This window comes from Oryzias latipes, chromosome 22 (genome assembly GCF_002234675.1).
Source record: "Oryzias latipes chromosome 22, ASM223467v1".
Taxonomy (NCBI): Eukaryota; Metazoa; Chordata; class Actinopteri; order Beloniformes; family Adrianichthyidae; genus Oryzias; species Oryzias latipes.
The window spans coordinates 875,890-894,422 of NC_019880.2; the positions used below are offsets into that span (position 1 = coordinate 875,890).

At 44.4% G+C, this 18,533-nt stretch overlaps 1 protein-coding gene across 1 annotated transcript; it reads left to right on the plus strand.

Annotated features, from left to right (window-relative positions):
- The first annotated feature begins 10,232 nt into the window (after positions 1-10,232).
- mbip (MAP3K12 binding inhibitory protein 1) lies at positions 10,233-18,195 on the plus strand. Its single transcript, XM_023951687.1, has 9 exons — positions 10,233-10,382; positions 11,226-11,342; positions 11,522-11,683; positions 12,191-12,287; positions 12,632-12,697; positions 12,841-13,002; positions 14,908-15,005; positions 17,072-17,110; positions 17,191-18,195. The coding sequence occupies exons 1-9, from the start codon at positions 10,263-10,265 to the stop codon at positions 17,296-17,298; spliced, it is 969 nt and encodes a 322-aa protein (XP_023807455.1). The 5' UTR covers positions 10,233-10,262; the 3' UTR covers positions 17,299-18,195.
- Positions 18,196-18,533: the final 338 nt, after the last annotated feature.

The window sequence follows — 18,533 nt, forward strand, 5'->3', positions numbered from 1 at the left end:
CGAACTACCAAGTTTAGTGGTGAACGAGTGGAAATCTGAATCAGCCTCTTTACTCTATGAGCCCCATCTTTGCCAAATTGAATGCAGATTGAAAATAATTTTTCTGCTCTTGACTCGAGCAATTCAGCGCTCTGAATTGGTTTCGCTGCTGTCAGGTTGCCACACAAATTTAAATAAAAGCATTAATGTCGTGAGCAAGTGCTGCGGATTGTTGCGCCGCTGGATTTTCAAGGATTCAGTCTGCAGAAGGAGACAGAAAACCGCAAATAGACTCTGCGCGGGGAAAAAAACACTCAACCACCTCTGATGGATGGACTTTCAGTTTATGAAGCTCTCACCTGGATGAAAATCTGGTTTTTAGTTTATTAACCTGCTGAAACAAGCAGAGAGATGTTTGGGTAAAACCTGGAACCAGCTCTGCTGCGCTGGAGGTTTCCCGCCGCATGCAGGACCACAGCCCGCTGTGTTTTGGCAGGAAATCAATACGGAGCAAAATCTGTTCTAATCATCTGTACATTTACCATCACAATCAACAATCAAAGCCAAGACCTGAATCTTTATTTGTAGCCTGAACGAACAATTTTCCCCCCCGTGAATGGAAAGCTAAATTAGAAGCCTCGGTTCCTGTTAGCAGCTCCTAATGACTCTGATTTGTGAACTGCTAAATGAGGTTATGTAAATTGATCCTGAATGTAGGCAGGGGCCCCCAGGTGACAGGTGCAGCTGAAGGTGGGGGCTGGGCGGCTGCATGGAGACAGGAGGGGGGGCTTTTCTCACAGGGAGGAGGAGGAGGTTTTTCTGCATCAGAGAAAAAAACTCTTCAAATTCGACTTTGGCATCAGAACGGTGCAGGTTTGGTGAAGCGTTCCTAAAGGACAGACTCAACCTCAAACCTGCAGGTTTAAACATTTCACAGGAAGATTCAACATCCTGAGATCTTTATAAAACATGGGAGGAAATGGGACAGGATCCTGCAGAAGTCTTTCCGTTCCCACATTTCCTGAAGCCTTTCATGCATGAACACTGCAGATCTCAGGATCTCATGACCTGACGGCGTTTCTCTGATCACCTCCGGATCTTCAGGCTGTTTCAGACGTGCAGCTGAAGCTTCAGTGAGAAGGTTCAGGACATTTCTGTCCCTCATCTTCCCCCACCTCAAAGACACCCCAAGACCATCACTGGATGGAGGACATTTGCATCTGCTCCACCTTCTGGAGCGGCAGACCAGCAAGAACTGGAATTCTCCATCAGGAGTTGGAACTGAAGAAGATCCTCAGTATATCAGAGGAATGTGGTCTCCATGAACCTTTAAAGTCCAGCTAAACAGAGGAACCGAATTCTCAGGACCTGAATCCTGAGAAACTGAATCCTGAGAAACTGAATTCAGAAAAACTGAATCCGGAGGAACAGAATCCCGAGGAACTGAATCCAGATAAACTGAATCCTGAGAAACTGAATCCAGAGGAACTGAATCCAGAGGAACTGAATCCTGAGGAACTGAATCCAGAGGAACTGAATGCAGAGGAACTGAATCCAGAGGAACTAAATCCAGAGGAACTAAATCCAGAGGAACTGAGTCCAGAGGAACTGAGTCCAGAGGAACTGAATGCAGAGGAACTAAATCCAGAGGAACTGAATCCAGAGGAACTAAATCCAGAGGAACTGAGTCCAGAGGAACTAAATCCAGAGGAACTGAATCCAGAGGAACTGAATCCAGATAAACTGAATCCTGAGGAACTGAATCCAGATAAACTGAATCCAGAGGAACTGAATCCAGAGGAACTGAATCCAGAGGAACTGAATCCAGATTAACTGAATCCTGAGGAACTGAATCCAGATAAACTGGATCTTGAGGAACTGAATACAGAGGAACTGAATCCTGAGAAACTGAATCCTGAGAAACTGAATCCAGAGGAACTGAATGCAGAGGAACTAAATCCAGAGGAACTGAATCCAGATTAACTGAATCCTGAGGAACTGAATCCAGATAAACTGGATCTTGAGGAACTGAATCCAGAGGAACTGAATCCTGAGAAACTGAATCCTGAGGAACTGAATCCAGAGGAACTGAATGCAGAGGAACTAAATCCAGAGGAACTGAATCCAGAGGAACTAAATCCAGAGGAACTGAGTCCAGAGGAACTAAATCCAGAGGAACTGAATCCAGAGGAACTGAATCCAGATAAACTGAATCCTGAGGAACTGAATCCAGATAAACTGAATCCAGAGGAACTGAATCCAGAGGAACTGAATCCAGAGGAACTGAATCCAGATTAACTGAATCCAGATAAACTGGATCATGAGGAACTGAATCCAGAGGAACTGAATCCTGAGAAACTGAATCCTGAGAAACTGAATCCAGAGGAACTGAATCCAGAGGAACTGAATCCAGAGGAACTGAATCCAGAGAAACTGAATCCAGAGGAACTGAATCCAGAGAAACTGAATCCTGAGGAACCAAATCCAGAGGAACTGAGTCCAGACAAACTGATTCCAGAAGAACTGAATTCAGAGGAACTGAAGAGGAACTTTAGATTAGGGCTTCTGGATCAAATGTTGACATTTATGCGACTTGCAGTTCTGGGATCCAAACCAAACTGTTCCAACTGTTTAACCAAATCCAGGAGAAAGTGAGTTGCTGTGTCTGTTCTGCACGTTTAAATAAGTCAAACATGTTTGTTGTGATAAATGTAATATATTTAATAATGTTTAACGACAGTGAAAGACAACTGAACAGTTTTTCTTCACTGTTATTTTCCTATTAGCAAATTTCAAAAAGGATTTTTCAGAGTTTTTAGTTTTTTTTTTTTTGCAGTTTTGTGAAACCCAAATAAAAACTCAAAGCGAGACCCAAACATCCAGGTTTGAATGGAGTCGTGGGGAAAGTGAATCGCTGTTTCTCCTCCATTTATGTCAGATTTCTGAGCGTTTTTAGTTCAGAAGGTTTCCAACAAACCCGTGAAAATGGTGTCCACTGATGATGGAGGACATTTATAGAGAAAATTGATCCTAAAATTACATTTCTGAGCATTTATTTATTCAAATTGTTGTGAATCAGGAGCAGACAAAAACATACAGTTTGAAAATGAAAAAGCTGCTGGGCGGGGCCACATGTTCCCAGCTCCGCCCCCATTCTGATCCATGAACGTCTTTGTTTTCTTTGTCTGAGTTAGAATCTGTATCAGAACCAAACGGCTGGATGGCCCTGATCAAGATTTTCACTACACCAATGTCAGGTAGGGGTGTGAGGGGCTGCTAGCTAGAATGTAAACAGGGAGCTGTCTGTAAAGTTAAAGTCCCACTATCTGTCACACACCTAGGTGTGGGAAATTTGTTCTCTGCATTTGACCCTTCCCCCGGGGGGGGGACAGTAAGCTGCAGACTCAGCCGCGGTTAGTAACCATTTGGTGGATTAATCCCCCCAATCCAACCCCTTAGTGCTGAGTGTCAAGCAGGGAGGCATTGGGTCCAATTTTAGAGTCTTTGGTACTCGGCCTTCCAGTCACAGGGCGGACACTCTACCACAAGGCCACTGAAATGGCCTTGTGGCCAGGTAGCTGTAGAGGCAGCTGTGTGTGTGTGTGTGGGGGGGGGGGGTGTTGCTCCACGAGAACAGCCCCCCCCCCCCCCCCAACTCAGAGGTGAATTTCTACTGAACTCCTGCCGCTCTGCAGAGACTATGTCCTAGAAAACAACATGGGTTTTGGGATTTGGGCTAAAAACGGCTTCATTGAAATGAAAAGACCACCAGGAACATTTTACAATAGATCAGAGGAGGATCAGAGTGGACTGTTAATGTCTTAACGACAGCTTTCTGGGGTTATGTGAGGTCATAAAAGGGTCCAAAACGTGTTTGGGTGAGTTTATCATTACGGTGAAAACAGCTTCAATGAAGGCTTTTCCTGCAGTTTCAATTCTTTTTCTGCTTTTCCAGATTTGATGAGTTGGAATGCATCTCGGTGCAGCACCATAGAGGCGTTTCACACGGAAACCTGATCAAATGTTGTTCCCGCCTCCCTCGAAGACTGCAGTGTTTATTTTCAAGCTCGATCTTCAAGAGCCTCCGTGAAAACGCCACTGCTCGTCTTCTGCACCACAACACGGCTCTGGCTTGTAATTACACCTCAGAAATCTCTCCTGTCTGCCGGTGCTTATGGGTGCTGCTGGCACACAGCCATGATTCAGACGGGTCTCCGTGGTTCTGAAATGGGATCTGAAGGAAACCATCAACATACAGCCTCTCAGGGAAAGACTGCTGAGTGATTGAAGCTCTGACTCACTGCACTTCACGCCTCCATTTGGGCTCTGCAGAGTGCCGCCTCAGCTGCAGAGGACTGACGGCTGCTTACTTACTCCTCAGCCAAAGTCTGACAGCTGACCACCGAGCAACGCACACCGACGCCGTTAAGACCGTCATTCCTGCTGTTTATCGAGGGATTCCTCCATCCTCCTGATTGGAGAGAAGGAGGAGGAGGATTACCTTCTTCAGGACATTAAAAAAGCAGTGAAATGTCATTAAAAGCATTTAACCCTTGTGCTATTCTAGGCACTTTAACGTTGGGAGGTGGGTCATCTAGACCCACTAGACAGAGCTCTGAACCTTTTTTCTGCAATGATTTGTGATCTTCACTGGTGTCCATGGATTACATGAAATCTTTCCACCTTTATCCACCTTTGTCATGGTAGGGAGAACACCTCAATGGAAGGGGGGGTCGTAGGATAGCACAAGGGATATATCATCAGAATCCTGATGTTTTAAATATAATAACAACAGATTAAAAGGGTCAAACATGATCAAATCCAGTTTACAGCAATTTAAGTCAAAAGGATCAAAAAGAATAGAGTCTTATGTGTTTCAATCATCCAAAAATGCCAAAAAAAACAGATTTTTTTTAAAGAATCTTGTGTTTCATTTATGAAGTTCATGCTCTCAGGTTTCTGGACAAAACGTATCCTTTTTTCCTGCAGATAACATTGAAATGTGGAAAAAGAAGATTTTCATTCATTTTTAAAGAATTCACAAAAAAAGAAAATCCGAGTTTAGAAACTTTTCTTCTGGAGATGAATCCTCCAGAATGACCCTGATGTGAACAGTAAAGCTGCATGGTTTTGAGCCGTCGCACACCAGCCGTTCACCGCGGTCTCATGGAGTCGCATTTGTTGCTTTGTGTGCACCCCCGAGCTGCTTCATGCATGTGAGCCTGTATTTAACTGAATGAGTAGTTGCACGAGAAGGGCTTAAGTGCTGGAGACCTGGATCTTTCCCTGCTGATTGGAAATGTAGCAGCAGCTTCAGTAAAAGCAGGTTAATCATTTTATGAGGATGCTTAGCGCCTTGTTCATATCATTAATTCTCTTTGCAGCCAGAAGTGCTTTAAATCACTAACCTGCCAGCCAAAGTCAATGGCTTTTTGTGAGGTCTCCATTCCAGCATGCAGAGGAAGGCTTTTCTGACCTCATTACCTCCCAAACGTTTAGTAACGGAGGCTTTTCTGCTGGCTTTGGTCATGTTTGGTTCATGTTGGACTGACTTTCAGTCATGCAGACCCTTAAACTCTCTGGAGCTCATGTGGACACTGCAGCTCCTCTGTCAGATGGATGACTGCTGTTCCTGACGGATCTTCAGCAGCTTGAGGATTAGTTATACAGCAAAAACATCTTCCCCTCTGAACTTTCCTCCAACTCCTTGAACCTTTTGTGTGGACCTAATCCTTATTGATCGCATGGATGATGGTCGTGACATAGACCTTCAGGCCATAGTGGGTGTTTCTGTTTTGCCGTCATGGCTTCATTTGTATTTCAAAGATGGTTCAGGGATGTTTTCCTCGCTGAGGAAACCTTCTGATGCTTTGGGACCTAATTTTAAAGGTTGGTGCGTTTTCTCCCTCAGTGTGAGCGAGGACGTTCGGAGGAGGACATTACAGACTCATGGGAGGAGGAGGAAGACATTCTGTTGTGGAATGATGTTCTTTAGGTCTGACCACATGAAGTTCTGCCTCTGCTCCCACCATTTCCATGCTCTCCTGTGCTTTCCACTTCACACCTGTCATCATGTAGAAAATACCTTTTTGCCGCTTTACATTTTTTGCTCTCCTGACTGAGACAAAAAAAAAAAATCCTGCAAATAGACCGAAGAAATGGAAAATGAAGCAGTTCTTCAAAAAAGGTCAGCCTTTCTTAGATGGAGCTGATCTTCTGTAGGCTGTTAGCTGGGTCTGTGTTATTTTCACTGACATAGGAAGGTGGAAACCCAAAGCCTGAAGCCTCCCAGCGGTAAGCCAACGCTCTGACACCAGAGGCACTTTTAGCAACCAGCATTGGTCATGAAATGTGCAGAATGTGAGGCCAGAAGGTTCACACATAGGCCCTTTATTATGAAAACGTCACAAGGACAAAGACTTGTTTCCCAGATCTCCACTTGTGTGAGGACTGGTTTTTATCTCGGGCATCATTCAGACTTAAAAGGACTTCTGAGTGAGTTAGAGAGCCAGACAGAATCAAAACATAAAAATCATCCTAAAATTAACTCATCAACCTTCATAGTTTCTGCTCTATGGCTAAAGCAGCACGGTGAGGTCATCTGTGTTCAGCTTTGACTTAAGTTTTCATACTGCGCGTGTCTCACACATCATTCATTCATAACTAGCAGATCTGTGCTGTTTATGACAAACAAATACGCAGATTTACTGTTTTTTTCAGCAGAGTCCTGGACCTATAAATAACACTTTTCAATTTAATTTGGCAAATCCAGAGTCTTGCTCTCAAAGCTGTCCTCTCAAGCTAATTCTGTTTGTAAAAAAAAAACAACTGCATCCACTGCAACCATGCACAAACACTTCCGGGAACACAAAGAGACGTGCTCTCTACTCAAGCATCTGTAGAAAACAAAACGTTGTGGTGTTTCTCCTCCAAAACCGTATAGAACTCACACTCAACCATCTGTTCTGCACGCGTCACCATCCTCCTGTGTCCTGCTGGCTCGTTCAGAACCCCCCACCCCAGAAAAATGCACTGAATCAAAGTGAACTTACTTTGAAGGAGAGACACTTTGGAACAATGTGTTCAGTAAGCGTATAGACTTATAGCAATGTAGTGGAATCTGTGGCTCAACGTACAATGTTTTCAAAGAAGCAATGCTGCAGTCGATAAAATTCCATCTAGAGCAGGGGGGGGGGGCAGACTTGGTGGACATGGCGTCCAGACTTATTACAAAAGGGGCGGATTTAGTGAGGTGAAAATGAGCGAGGGCCAGCTTTCTTCAAACTCATATAATATCATTAAATGTAAATGAGAAATTTAATGAACATTTTATTTCAACTTTTTATTTCTTCAAATAAATACCTCTGAATTCATTTTTACCCAAATTACTGTGGATTTTGTATTGAAGCCCAGAAGAAATTGACAATTGATTTTACGAAAGGAGCCTGCGGGCTGGTGGAGATTTGAACGTGGGTCGCATTTAGCCCACGGGCCGGACTTTGGACATGCCTGATCTAAAGAGTCACACACAACAAAACTTTGACATTTTTGTAACAAATAAATCTGTATAATTGTTAACATTAGACTTTTCTGAAAGTCAGAGACTCCTTTTCTTAAAGCCTGTGCTAAAGGGAGGTCTGCATGTTTGCTCCTGTCTGGGAGGGGGGTTTCCATGCAGGGACTCCTCTGTTCCTCCCAGAGTGTAGCTGCTTTCCTTTAACCCAAAGCAGCTCAGATTAGTGGAAGTTGCTGCTTTTGAAAATGAAGGTAAATATCTGGTAAAAATGTTTGAAAGCTGTTTAAAAACAGTAGAATGAAGAATCGTCACTCAGGAGATTTGCTTCTTTGTTTCTCGTTAAACGAGTGAATTGAACTATGCATTCCACTGTGACCACTTCTTTTCCAGTTTGTTCAACAGCACTGGCTCCAAACAATTAGCTGATCAGTTGGAAGCTCGGTCCCGAGTCCAGAAGACAGTACATTTACATTTACATACAGTACATTTAATTACCCTTCTCTAAATGAGATGAGACAAAAGCTTCCCACTGCAGTCCACTTGTGCGTCTGCATTGTGCTCCCCGTTTGCCCTGACCCTTCTGTCTGGCCTTTTACTCCGTCTCCGGCTCTGTCAACATCATCTGCAGAGCTTTTCACTTTCCTGCAGGTGGCTGATGTGGCTGAGGCGGCGAGAGGCGGCGAGAGGCGGCGAGAGGCGGCGACAGCCCCACGGCGGCTTCACTCTCACTGCAGCTCTGCTTCCTTCAGCATTTTCAAACCCTCGTTCCCTGAAGGGGGGAAAGGGAAAACACAGAAAATACCAAACCTTTCATTAAACACTAATGTGTCTGCTTTTCCTAGAGAAAATGTTTAGGTCTTAAAGACATTAAAACTAGACACAGATGCACCTGAAAACATTTAAATACATTATTATTTAATTGTTTTGATGCTTCTTAAACTTTATTCCTTGTGAGGCAGTTTCCCTTTGTCCTTTGCTGTTTCTCACTGATTATAAAATACTACATTTTATAGAAATGTCAGTTCCTAGAAGGTCTTTTTACATGCTCGTTTCCTTTTTTGTTGTTTTATGTCTTGATTTTTCTTTTCTTTTTTCATGTTTGCTTGTTGTGTTTTTGCACGTCTCCAGTGTTAATGTGTGATTTTCACAGCTCCTCTTCAGGCTTTTATCGGGTTGCACACAGAAAGCTCTGCTGCACGTGCACTCATGTAGTGTCCAGTGCAGCTCCTGCTCATTTTAATAAGAAGCTTTTTAAAATGAGCAGGAGCTTTTCGGAGCTCCTTGCTGTGTGGGAACATTTAGGATCCACTCAGCATGTCAAACCATGTCAAGTGCTACAGTTCCTTTCCTGTTTTTAGGGGGAAAATATCACCTCAGTGATGAATTAAAGTAAAAAAGCTTGTCTTCAGACTCCTTCCTAAAATGATTAACCCTTCTACAGGGCATTATTGAATTTTGAGTGCTTGTGCCGTCTCTCTGCCTGCAATTGTTCTTTCTCCGTTGTTGCCTTCATTATTCTTGCTCCTCATTATATGAAAAGAAGGGAAAAATGTCTGAATAGAGAAGGGAGATTTTCCCACAGTCTCTCAACTCGGAAAAGTACGCTATTGTGGCCAGGTTCCCATCCTAATGCCCCGCTGCACAGTCCTGCCAGAGGGACAATGTTCTTGCAACACAGTGACCGTTCTTTCACCTGTTTGAAAAGAAGCTCAATGAGAATATCATTCAATTCTGATGCACTTTTTTGTTGCTCCAGTTCTGCAGAAGCTTAAAAGCCTCATTTCTGATTTAAAGCAAACCTTAGTTGATTTGAGCTTCATTTACCTATAAAATGCTCCAGTTAACAAATTCTCATCTGTGATTTTGGTTTTGCCCAGAAATATATAAGATTAGCATGAACATTGATTTAGTCTCTGCTAGCGAATTAAAAAACAAATATCTAGTCCAACTGTTTTTAAACAATAAAATAAAAAAGAGTAATCATTTGGTTAAGATTCTTTTTGTCAACATATGGTCTCACCCAAAGGCAGCATTTAAATAAAAGTAGTGTTACTTCAAAGATGTATTTAAGCAGAAGTGGGTCATTTCTTCCAACCAATTCTTGAGTTATTCATGTTGGGGTATATTTTTGGGTTACTTTTTGAGGCAATTCTAATTTTGGGGGTTATAATGGTTTCATTTTAATCCAATTTATGTTTTGTTTTTTTTCATTACAAAAATCATTTAAAAAAAACGTTAAAAGTTAGTCCCTTTTTGACCTTGGGGTTGGGTTAAAAATAACCCAATTTGGGTTTTTACACTTATGGTGTTTTTAGTGTGTAGAGTTGAAAAATAACTGCTTAGAAAACGACTTAACTAATAATTATTATATATAATTCTTATATGTTTGACCAAATGATCAAAACTTAAAAAATTAAACAAAATGACACAGATGATTAGATAATTTGTTAAATAAAATAATTAAGAAGGGTCTTGAAAACACACACCTTTACATTTAGCCTACAGTGCAACATAAAAGAGGATAAACAGAAATAAATGATAAAAAAAGGAAAATATATTTAAAAAATACAATTTTAGCTGAATGTGATTTATTTATACTACTACTACTACTAATATTATTATTATTAATATTGTTATTATTATTAATTCATCATCTATTGTTATTCCTTACAAATGTGAGTTTGACGCATGCGTCCTGTGAATAACGGCGTCTGCGCCTGTGCAAACCCCCTTCAACCAATCAACGCACAGCATTCGTTGAACTGCAATGGCGGACCCAGCGGCGCTACTTGGAGGCGTTGCTCCTCCCCGCGCGCCCGTTAAGATGTCCAGCTGCGGGGACTGCGTGGTGATGATGCTGAAGCTGCTTTCAGACTTTCACAAACAGGTCGGTTCGGTTGGTTTCCGCCTGTTCGCTGCGAACGCGCGCGGCTCCTCTCCCTCCGTTTTGTCTGCTAGCTAGGTGCTAATGTTTTTAGCCGCGTGGGCACTTAGCATAAACCCTGAGCCTACCGTGACCGTCCCTTATTATTTACTGACTTTGTTTGGGACTAAATGTTTCTCCAAACTGTCCAACCTTGTGTTTTTTGTTGTAGTTAAGTGTTTTAAATTAATTTCTTAGATTTGTCACTGTGCTTTTCTAGATATATTTCTGGACTCATTTACCTTTTGATATAAATATTGTACTTTATCATATATCTCGCTCACTCACGCATTTAATACATAATAAAACGGCTTGCATATGTCCGCGCGCAGACATATACACCTGCAAACAGGTACAGGTGAAGAAAAGCCTTTCTGATTTAGAGCAAAAAAATCCCTGTGGAGAGAAAATAAAATGATCCAAAATCTATTTTTTGTCCAATCTTTATTGACAAGAACAACAGCTGCACTGACATGGTGATTTAACAGTACAAACAAGAGTAAATGGAGGCAGATGTAGGTGCTATGAATGGCTTCTATTCCATCACAAACCTATAGCGATGATCCCATAAAAGCCTGTAGGATCAAACTACACAGCTGAATGTAATAGATGTTATTTATACCTGTGGATGAACATACATTTATCTGCATAGATACGACCTAAATGATACGATTATATTTAGTTTACAATGTCACAAGTTCATCAGAATAAAGTAAACATCAGTCAATTATGAGCTGAATGATTATAGAATTGTGCATTGCAGGTTGAACACGTATGTCATTTAGTTATCTATATGTTTTTTTGCAGCTGAACTTGGGTGATGCTGCTTTGAGGATGGAAGTCAACCTTGATGCTGTGAAACCTCCGTTTCCCTCAGCTGCTCGGGTCCACGCCGGTTTGCAGGATCACATCGCTAAATTACAGGTGAGGGAGCAGAGGCAGCTCTTATTTTGGTGGAGTTACGTCATTTTGCCTTTTTGCTAAAAGCACAAACTCCATTCTTGTCGTCATTATCTGGAGCAGCGGAAGGCGGGTTTTAAATCAGTTGGATGATGTTCTGCTCGGTCGATGGTGCAACATTTCCCCTTTCTGTGTCCGCTCAGTTGGTCTCAGACGACCTGAAGTCGCTCGTGGACAGTTCTGCAAACAGCGACGCGTCAGCTGAAGCTGTCAGAGCGCCGGCGGAAGCGGCGCACGGGCGCCGAAGCTCAGAGGACACGACAGCTGCTGACGTCACGGTTCAGATCAAAGCTGGAAAATCAGAGGTTGGTTCTTCTCAGCTGTTCTGCCAGTGACATTTCCGAGGCTCTTCACACTCTGCCAAGCAAATGAATAATCATAAGTAATTGCTGCTGAGGACGTGCACATGACGTGAGGCACATGCCTGATGGAGACCTGATAGGCCGGGTTCGGCGGAGAATGAGGGGTCCTCTAGTGCGGCGGTTGGGTTGAGCGGACCGCATAGCTGGAGGGTTTTGAGAGAGGGCCAGGTCCTTGATGGATCATGAAGTGGATGCTCATTACCCTGAGATTGCATGTAGATGAAGGACAAGAGGCCCCGTTCTGTTGTGCATTTATTCTGGGAGCCAACCAAACCGCATTCAGATTCTGTCCTGTCACGATGGCAGCCTGAAAGAATTCCTTTCATTTCACAGAAACAAATGTAATGTTTGCTTCACTAAACTATCATGACGTAAGCTGCATCATCATCATCATCATCATCAAGCTGCTGTCTGATAATCTGTGTTGTGTCTTTATTATTGTTGCCCCAGATTGAGCGAAGAATATCTGCATTTATGGAGCGCAAGCAGATGGAGATCAATGAAAACAATGTGCGCGAGTTTTGCAACGTGATCGACTGCAATCAGGGTGAGAACGGGAGAGAGGCTGGAGGGGGGGGCAGGCTGGAGGGGGGAGCTGCACATAGATTGCCAATGTTTGGGAGAGAGCTGATTTCCACAGGCGAGAGGTCAGGCTGAACTGCTCCAAGAGTGGGGTTGAAGTAGCTAACACACCCGGCCTCAAAACACAAGCCGCTCCGCTCGCAGTGGCGTGAGACGGAGGAGCTTTTTGAAATTCAAAGCCTGTGAGAGGCGAATGGAAATCAGGAGGAGCTGTGCTTGGAGTGGGATATAGATAGAAACAAATTCAAATGCTGTTTAATTATACCTCAGAATCCTCCACTTATTTTTCTGCCGTCTGGTTCTCCGCAGAGAACAGCTGCGCCAGAACGGATGCGGTTTTCACCCCGTACCCGGGCTTCAAAAGCCACGTCAAAGGTGAGCTGATGTGGAGCTTCTGCTCTCACAGGTAACCTGTACCTGTACCTGTACAAAAACAGACAGAAGGTCAGTTATGAATGAAACAAGCACTGTGCTTAACCTGGACTCACTCCTCTTCCTCTGTTCTGGGGGCGGGGCAGTTTCTCGTGTTGTGAACACTTATGGTCCCCAGACCGGTGGTGCTGGGGGGGGGGCCGGAGAGGCTGGGGAGCAGCCGAGGGGGGGGACGACCCGAGACTGTGGAAATGCAGCCATAGAGGAGCGACTTCGGAACGTTGAGACTCACCTGAGACTCCCTGCAGGTGAGAGAAAAGCCAGAGAGGATGTTTGCATTGATTTAAGAAAATGTGTGGTTTTTTTATGAACACAATAATATGAAGTCGTGACTGAGGAGCCAAACTTTTACAGTGGAGCTGTTACCACCGGCGGGGGGTCAAACTCAGCCCGTCTCTGCTCCCTGCGATAAGCACCGGAGCCTTTTTACAACAATAAAACCGCCGCGACTCCAGCTTCTTGTAGCGCCCTGACATGTCGAGGAGAAACGTCAGCATTTGAGATCTAGTGGCTCTAAAATCGGCCCAGCCGTTCGATTCAACAGGATCTGGCTGCAGAAAACACGATGGCGTCTAGACGTCATCAGCTGGAAGCAAAACGTCATTCAGGCTGGCGCTCCTGACATTTACGCTTTTAAGCTTTAATAAAGGTTTTGCAGTTTCAGATACTGTTATTAGGTTCAGTTTTGAAAGAACTATCAGGATTTCTGCCTCATTTTAAACTCCTCTTGCTCACTAAAACTTTATTTTATACAGGAGACGTATCAGTTGCGGCTCATTGTAATTATCTAAAAAACGTTTTCAGTGTCAATTTAGAAACTGAACGGCTGGTTGTGTCTGAATTCCCTCCATACTCACTCTATAGAACCTTCTCCATGTTCTAGTTTGTCTGAATCTACAATTCCACAATCCTGAAAATCTCCCAGACGTCTCCAAGATAAACCAGTGTGCATCCATGCTCACTAGATCTGTGAATATAGACCACAATGCATTGCGTTTGGACAATTATTACCCAAAAAATGTATTTTTTAAACAAACCATCAATGTTTTTATCTTAAGAAGACAGTGGATCATAAATAATCGTCCCAAAACGCTCATGTCAATTAGATTTTGACTTTGTGAAAACGATGACGTCGTTTTAAATAATAAAGTAGTGGGCGTGGCGTCTGAATAGCTTTTGAAATCCAGCACACTACGTAGAAACACCATCTAGTTTTTAGTAGTTAGGGCGGGAATTCGGACACAGCCTCCGTGTTCCTCCGTTTATGTTTGATAAAATAGTTACATTACAGAACATTCATTTAAAAATGCTCTGTGTTGAAGCGGCGCTGCTGAATAAATGCCGCTGTGACATCACTGAGTAAAGCAGCGTCTGACTTAAAGAGAAACTTCCATATTTATCCCTTTTGTTGCTTTTTTGTTCCTAATATTCTGGTTTATTTTTGCTATGATTTATACATCTAGTAGGTTTGTACTTTCTAGATGGTTAGATTAGTAAATTATTAATAAAAAGATCATCCTTGTTAAGGGGGGTTTGCATTAAATGAGTGGAAACATGATCAACTTCAACAAAAGGAGACAATATGAGCCAGTTATCTTCCAATCTAGTGGAAAGGCTGCATTAGAAAGCTTGACCGTTTATTTAGGTAAAAATACTTATGACACACACACACACACACACACAAACACACACAATAAAAAAGCAAGATGTTTGTTTCTTATCTGTTTCATTCAATGTTTTCCTTCATTCTTTGACAAGTTAGAGTTTTCTGATGATTCTTCATCTGATTTATTCTTAAAAATGAAGAATAAATCAAATAATCGCAAAAAAACAAACGTCTGTTTCTGCTTTTCCGTCTTTGGCGCCATCTTGTCCCCTCCCGTTTGATTGACATGCGTGTCTGTCCCATCCTGGACTCTGAAACGATCTGCTGGCAGAAATTAAAGCTCAGATGGAAAATAAACTTGAATTTAAAGTCTAACTTCTGGTTTGACCGTTTTACACTAACGAGGCCTTCGTCTGTGACTAACCTCCATGTTTTTGATGTTGACTTTGCTCCTGGGGTCGTGGCGTTGGTCTTAACCCACCGCTGCGTCTGCATGTGAAGCTGTTTGTGTCTGCAGTGACGTTTCTGCTGGTTTTTGTTCCTGCAGCGGGGCCGGTGCCTCTCAGCGTCTTCCACAGGCTGAAGAAGCTGGAGGATCGGATCCTGGAGCTGGAGGGGCTGTCACCCGAGTACTTTCAGTCCACGGTGAGACGCTGTCACCTCCACGTCACACCAAACACAGTCAGATGGAAGGCTGAGGTGGTCCTTGGGATCAATAGTGTGTGTCAGGAGCTTTTCTGTCCAGACTGGGACTTTGAGTCTTAGAGGCAGAGATTTAGCCTCTGCAGGACGTGAGCGGTAACTTCCAGCTTCCAGCTGCTGATCTGACGGCAGAAACGTCTTGGTGTGAAGAAACGCTTGGAGCCAAAAATAACCCTAAATGTGTGCAGATGGCAACAAAGACATCTCACCTTGGCGCCGCGTGATGTGCTTGTTTCACGTCTGCGTTTGACTGCGTCTGAGGACAGACGTCTCTCCGTGTCGCACGGTTGGCGGCGCTTTAACGTGTCATCTGCTGATTCTATGATCAAAGTGTGACTGTGATTTTCACCTCCCACCTGCCGCTTTAAAGCAGCTTAGTCCCTGATGCTCACATGCTGCTGCTGCTGCTGCTGCTGTTACTGCTGCTGCTGCTGCTGCTGCTGTTACTGTTACTGCTGCTGCTGTTACTGCTGCTGCTGTTACTGCTGCCGCCGCTGCTCAGGAGCCCCCGGGACTTCAGTTTCTTTGTTTCATAAACTCTCCTAATCTGGATCTGCTGCTTTCAGCATGAAGTCCTCCTTTCTGCATCACAAATGTTTGAAGCTCTCTCATCCAGGACTCTGCACGCTCGCCCTTCATGCACCACTTCCTGTGTGAATCAGAGAGCCGCCTCCTTAAGCTTTGTGGCTCCAGGCGGCCTCACGCCACTGCTCACGCTGGCGCTCAAATCTGTCTTTCTCTGCACATTCTGGCAGTGTTGAACCCACATCATCATACTACCTCCTCCGACTCAGACACAGAGGCAGGATCCGGTTCTCCGTCTTTACTCTCATACAGCAAGGAGCAGATTTTAGGAGCTTCAGTGGCGTCACAACAGGAAGTGAGGTCACATTAAAGTCATCTATCTGACCAGACTAAATTGCTCCGTTCATCTTATTCTTTGACTTATTTGTTTTAATAGTTACATTTTTGACAACAGCAACTAGAAACAACAGAAGCAGCATCAGGTGGATCCTTTAACAGAATAGTTCTGGTTCAGGTTGTAGAAAATTCCTTAAATAAACGTCAAACATTCTGCTGGCTGCAGGAGGCCGTTCCTCCTCGCTGCAAACAATCACACTACAGGATTTACTCTGGAGTCCTCCAACCAGAGACCGAGGATCCACATGAAGACTTAGTCCCAGGATCAGAGGAAACTTCAGTAACTCTCTTTTTCTCTGATTGTGTTTCATTTTTGTGTAGACGCTGAAATATTCATGTAAAACCTTCCATGACGTCTTTTCTCAGAGCGGTTTGGAGCTTCTCTCCTGTTTCTGAGCTGACGTTGAGCTGAAACCAGAATCTTGATCCAGAATGAAAGGCGTCTTCTTTAAAACAGCGGCAGCGGCGGCTCGGGTCGCGGCAGCAGGTCACGTCTGTGTTCGACCTGCTGCAGATCGTCAGGCGGCCGCTCCTCATCTCGCCGTCTGAAGGAGCCGGTCCGCGGCGCTGCTGTCTGAGTGTGCTTGAGATGCAGCGCGTCTCTCGGCGGCGGCATCCTCGGCGGCGGCATCCTCGGCGGCGGCATCCTCGGCACAGCGTGCTGCCGCTGAAAGAGCGCTGCTCTCCATCTGCTTGTGACGGGCTGCATGTTTGTGAGCGGAGTGTCTGAACAAAACACCGAGACTCTTTGTGCTGTCTGGACCCAGCCAAGCCTTTGGTCTGGAGGGTTCTGGTGGATTCTGTCTGGAGAAAAAAGCTTTATTCTTATTTTCCTTTGGCTGCCAAGGACACCCCCCCCCCCCCCCCCCCCCCGTGTTTACTGCCTTTATGGTCAAATCAATTCCACTGGGAATAAAATACAGAAAACTTCTACATGAAAACAGTTTTTCTCTCCATCTCCATCTTCAGATTGGTCAAATTATACATCTTCTTCAGTGAGAATCGATCGGTTCTTTGTGGTTTTGATTCTGAAGAGTTCTGCTTTAACCGGACCAACAAAAGAGTCTAATGCAGCTTTTTTTCTGCAGAATCACCTGCACAAGCGACCAAAACCGTCCTTCACTCAGGTGAGTGCCTCCCTCCTCTTCCTCGGTGCTGGCGGGTGCAGACGCGTGTCTTCATGTTTCTCTGTGCCCCCCCCCCACAGGCCTGCAGCCTGACGGAGCTGGATGAGAGGATCAGCGCCGTCAGAACCGCACTGATGAAGAAGGCGACTCAATTCGGGCCTGGATTTGGGAGCGACTGTGGGCTGTGATTCACTCTCCCAAAGCCAAACAATGGCTTAGCTAATGCCTCACCTGTGGTGTCATCAGCTCACCTTTCATTAGCAGCATTCTCAGCATCCCTCACTTCAAATCAGGGCTGTTCCCAAAACGCTCCGGAGCCCAAGGAACAAAAGACGCAGCAAATGGGATCAAACAATGAGCACAGCTTCCAACCTGACATTATACTCAGCAGCCGGGTCTACGTCCTGCTACCTCTGATGGGCGTGCACGTATGTGCATGTTCCCATGTGCGTGTGTGCCTTCATGTTTATGGGTTTGTGCAATTTGTGTGTATGTGTGCATATGTGTGTGTTCCTATGTGCACACACATCTGTTGCTATGTGCATTTATGTGCATGTGTGCACACGTGTGTGATTTCATGTGCACACATGCACATGTATGTCTGTGTGTGTGTTTATGTGCGCAAGTGTGCAGATGTGTACGTGCACAAACGCATGCATGTGTGTTTATGTGCACACAGGTCTTGTGTGCACAAAAACACGAGTGTGTGTGTGTGTTTATGTGTGATTGTGTGTGTGTGTTTATGTGCACACAGCTCATTTGTGTAATGCTTAATTAAACAAATGAGCTGATTTCTGCACGTCTGTTGGGGAAATGGGCGGAACCAGGAGAACGGCGTCGAGCGGGACGCCGCTCCGCTCGGCGCTGAGCGGGACGCCGCTCCGCTCGGCGCTGTGACCGTCCTGCTGCTGAGATGGTTTTCAGGTTCCTGTTCTAGAAAGGCTGATCTACGTTCCTTTGGGTCTTCTGCTGGAATGAAAGCTGTCAGAAGAATTCTGTTTGGACTTTTGGCTTTTTCTTCTAAAAGTTGATTAAACATGAATGTGTTTGATGAAAATAAAATGGGACAAGTTTCAAATCCTGAACCCGTTTTGCTCTTTGAAGCTGTTCACTTCCTTGGTTCTTCTGCCAGTTCTGATGGACTGCAGGGAAGCGCACAGAAGTCCAAAATGTGGTTCCGCTGAAACCCGTTGAAGGGATTTAGTTCCTTTGAGCCGCCAGACGAGCAGCAGCCTCTGAGACGGTTCTGGTTCTGGTGGTCTGCTGTCAAACTGAGCAGGAAATGTCATTTTCCAGCGTCGGTTCAGGAGAAGCTGGACTTCCTCATGTGTGGCATTACTGTAACTCCCCTTCCTTTTCTTGGCCGGGGCTCTTTGTACTTCCTGTCAGGATTTATTTCAGAGTTGATTGATGGAGTGACCTG

Excerpts from the sequence above, each read along its gene's own strand:
- mbip (XM_023951687.1), top strand. The coding sequence starts at position 10,263 with ATGGCGGACCCAGCGGCGCTACTTGGAGGCGTTGCTCCTCCCCGCGCG. Across the intron at positions 10,383-11,225 it reads TTTCAGACTTTCACAAACAG|CTGAACTTGGGTGATGCTGC; the intron begins GTCGGTTCGGTT and ends GTTTTTTTGCAG. Across the intron at positions 17,111-17,190 it reads CAAAACCGTCCTTCACTCAG|GCCTGCAGCCTGACGGAGCT; the intron begins GTGAGTGCCTCC and ends CCCCCCCCACAG.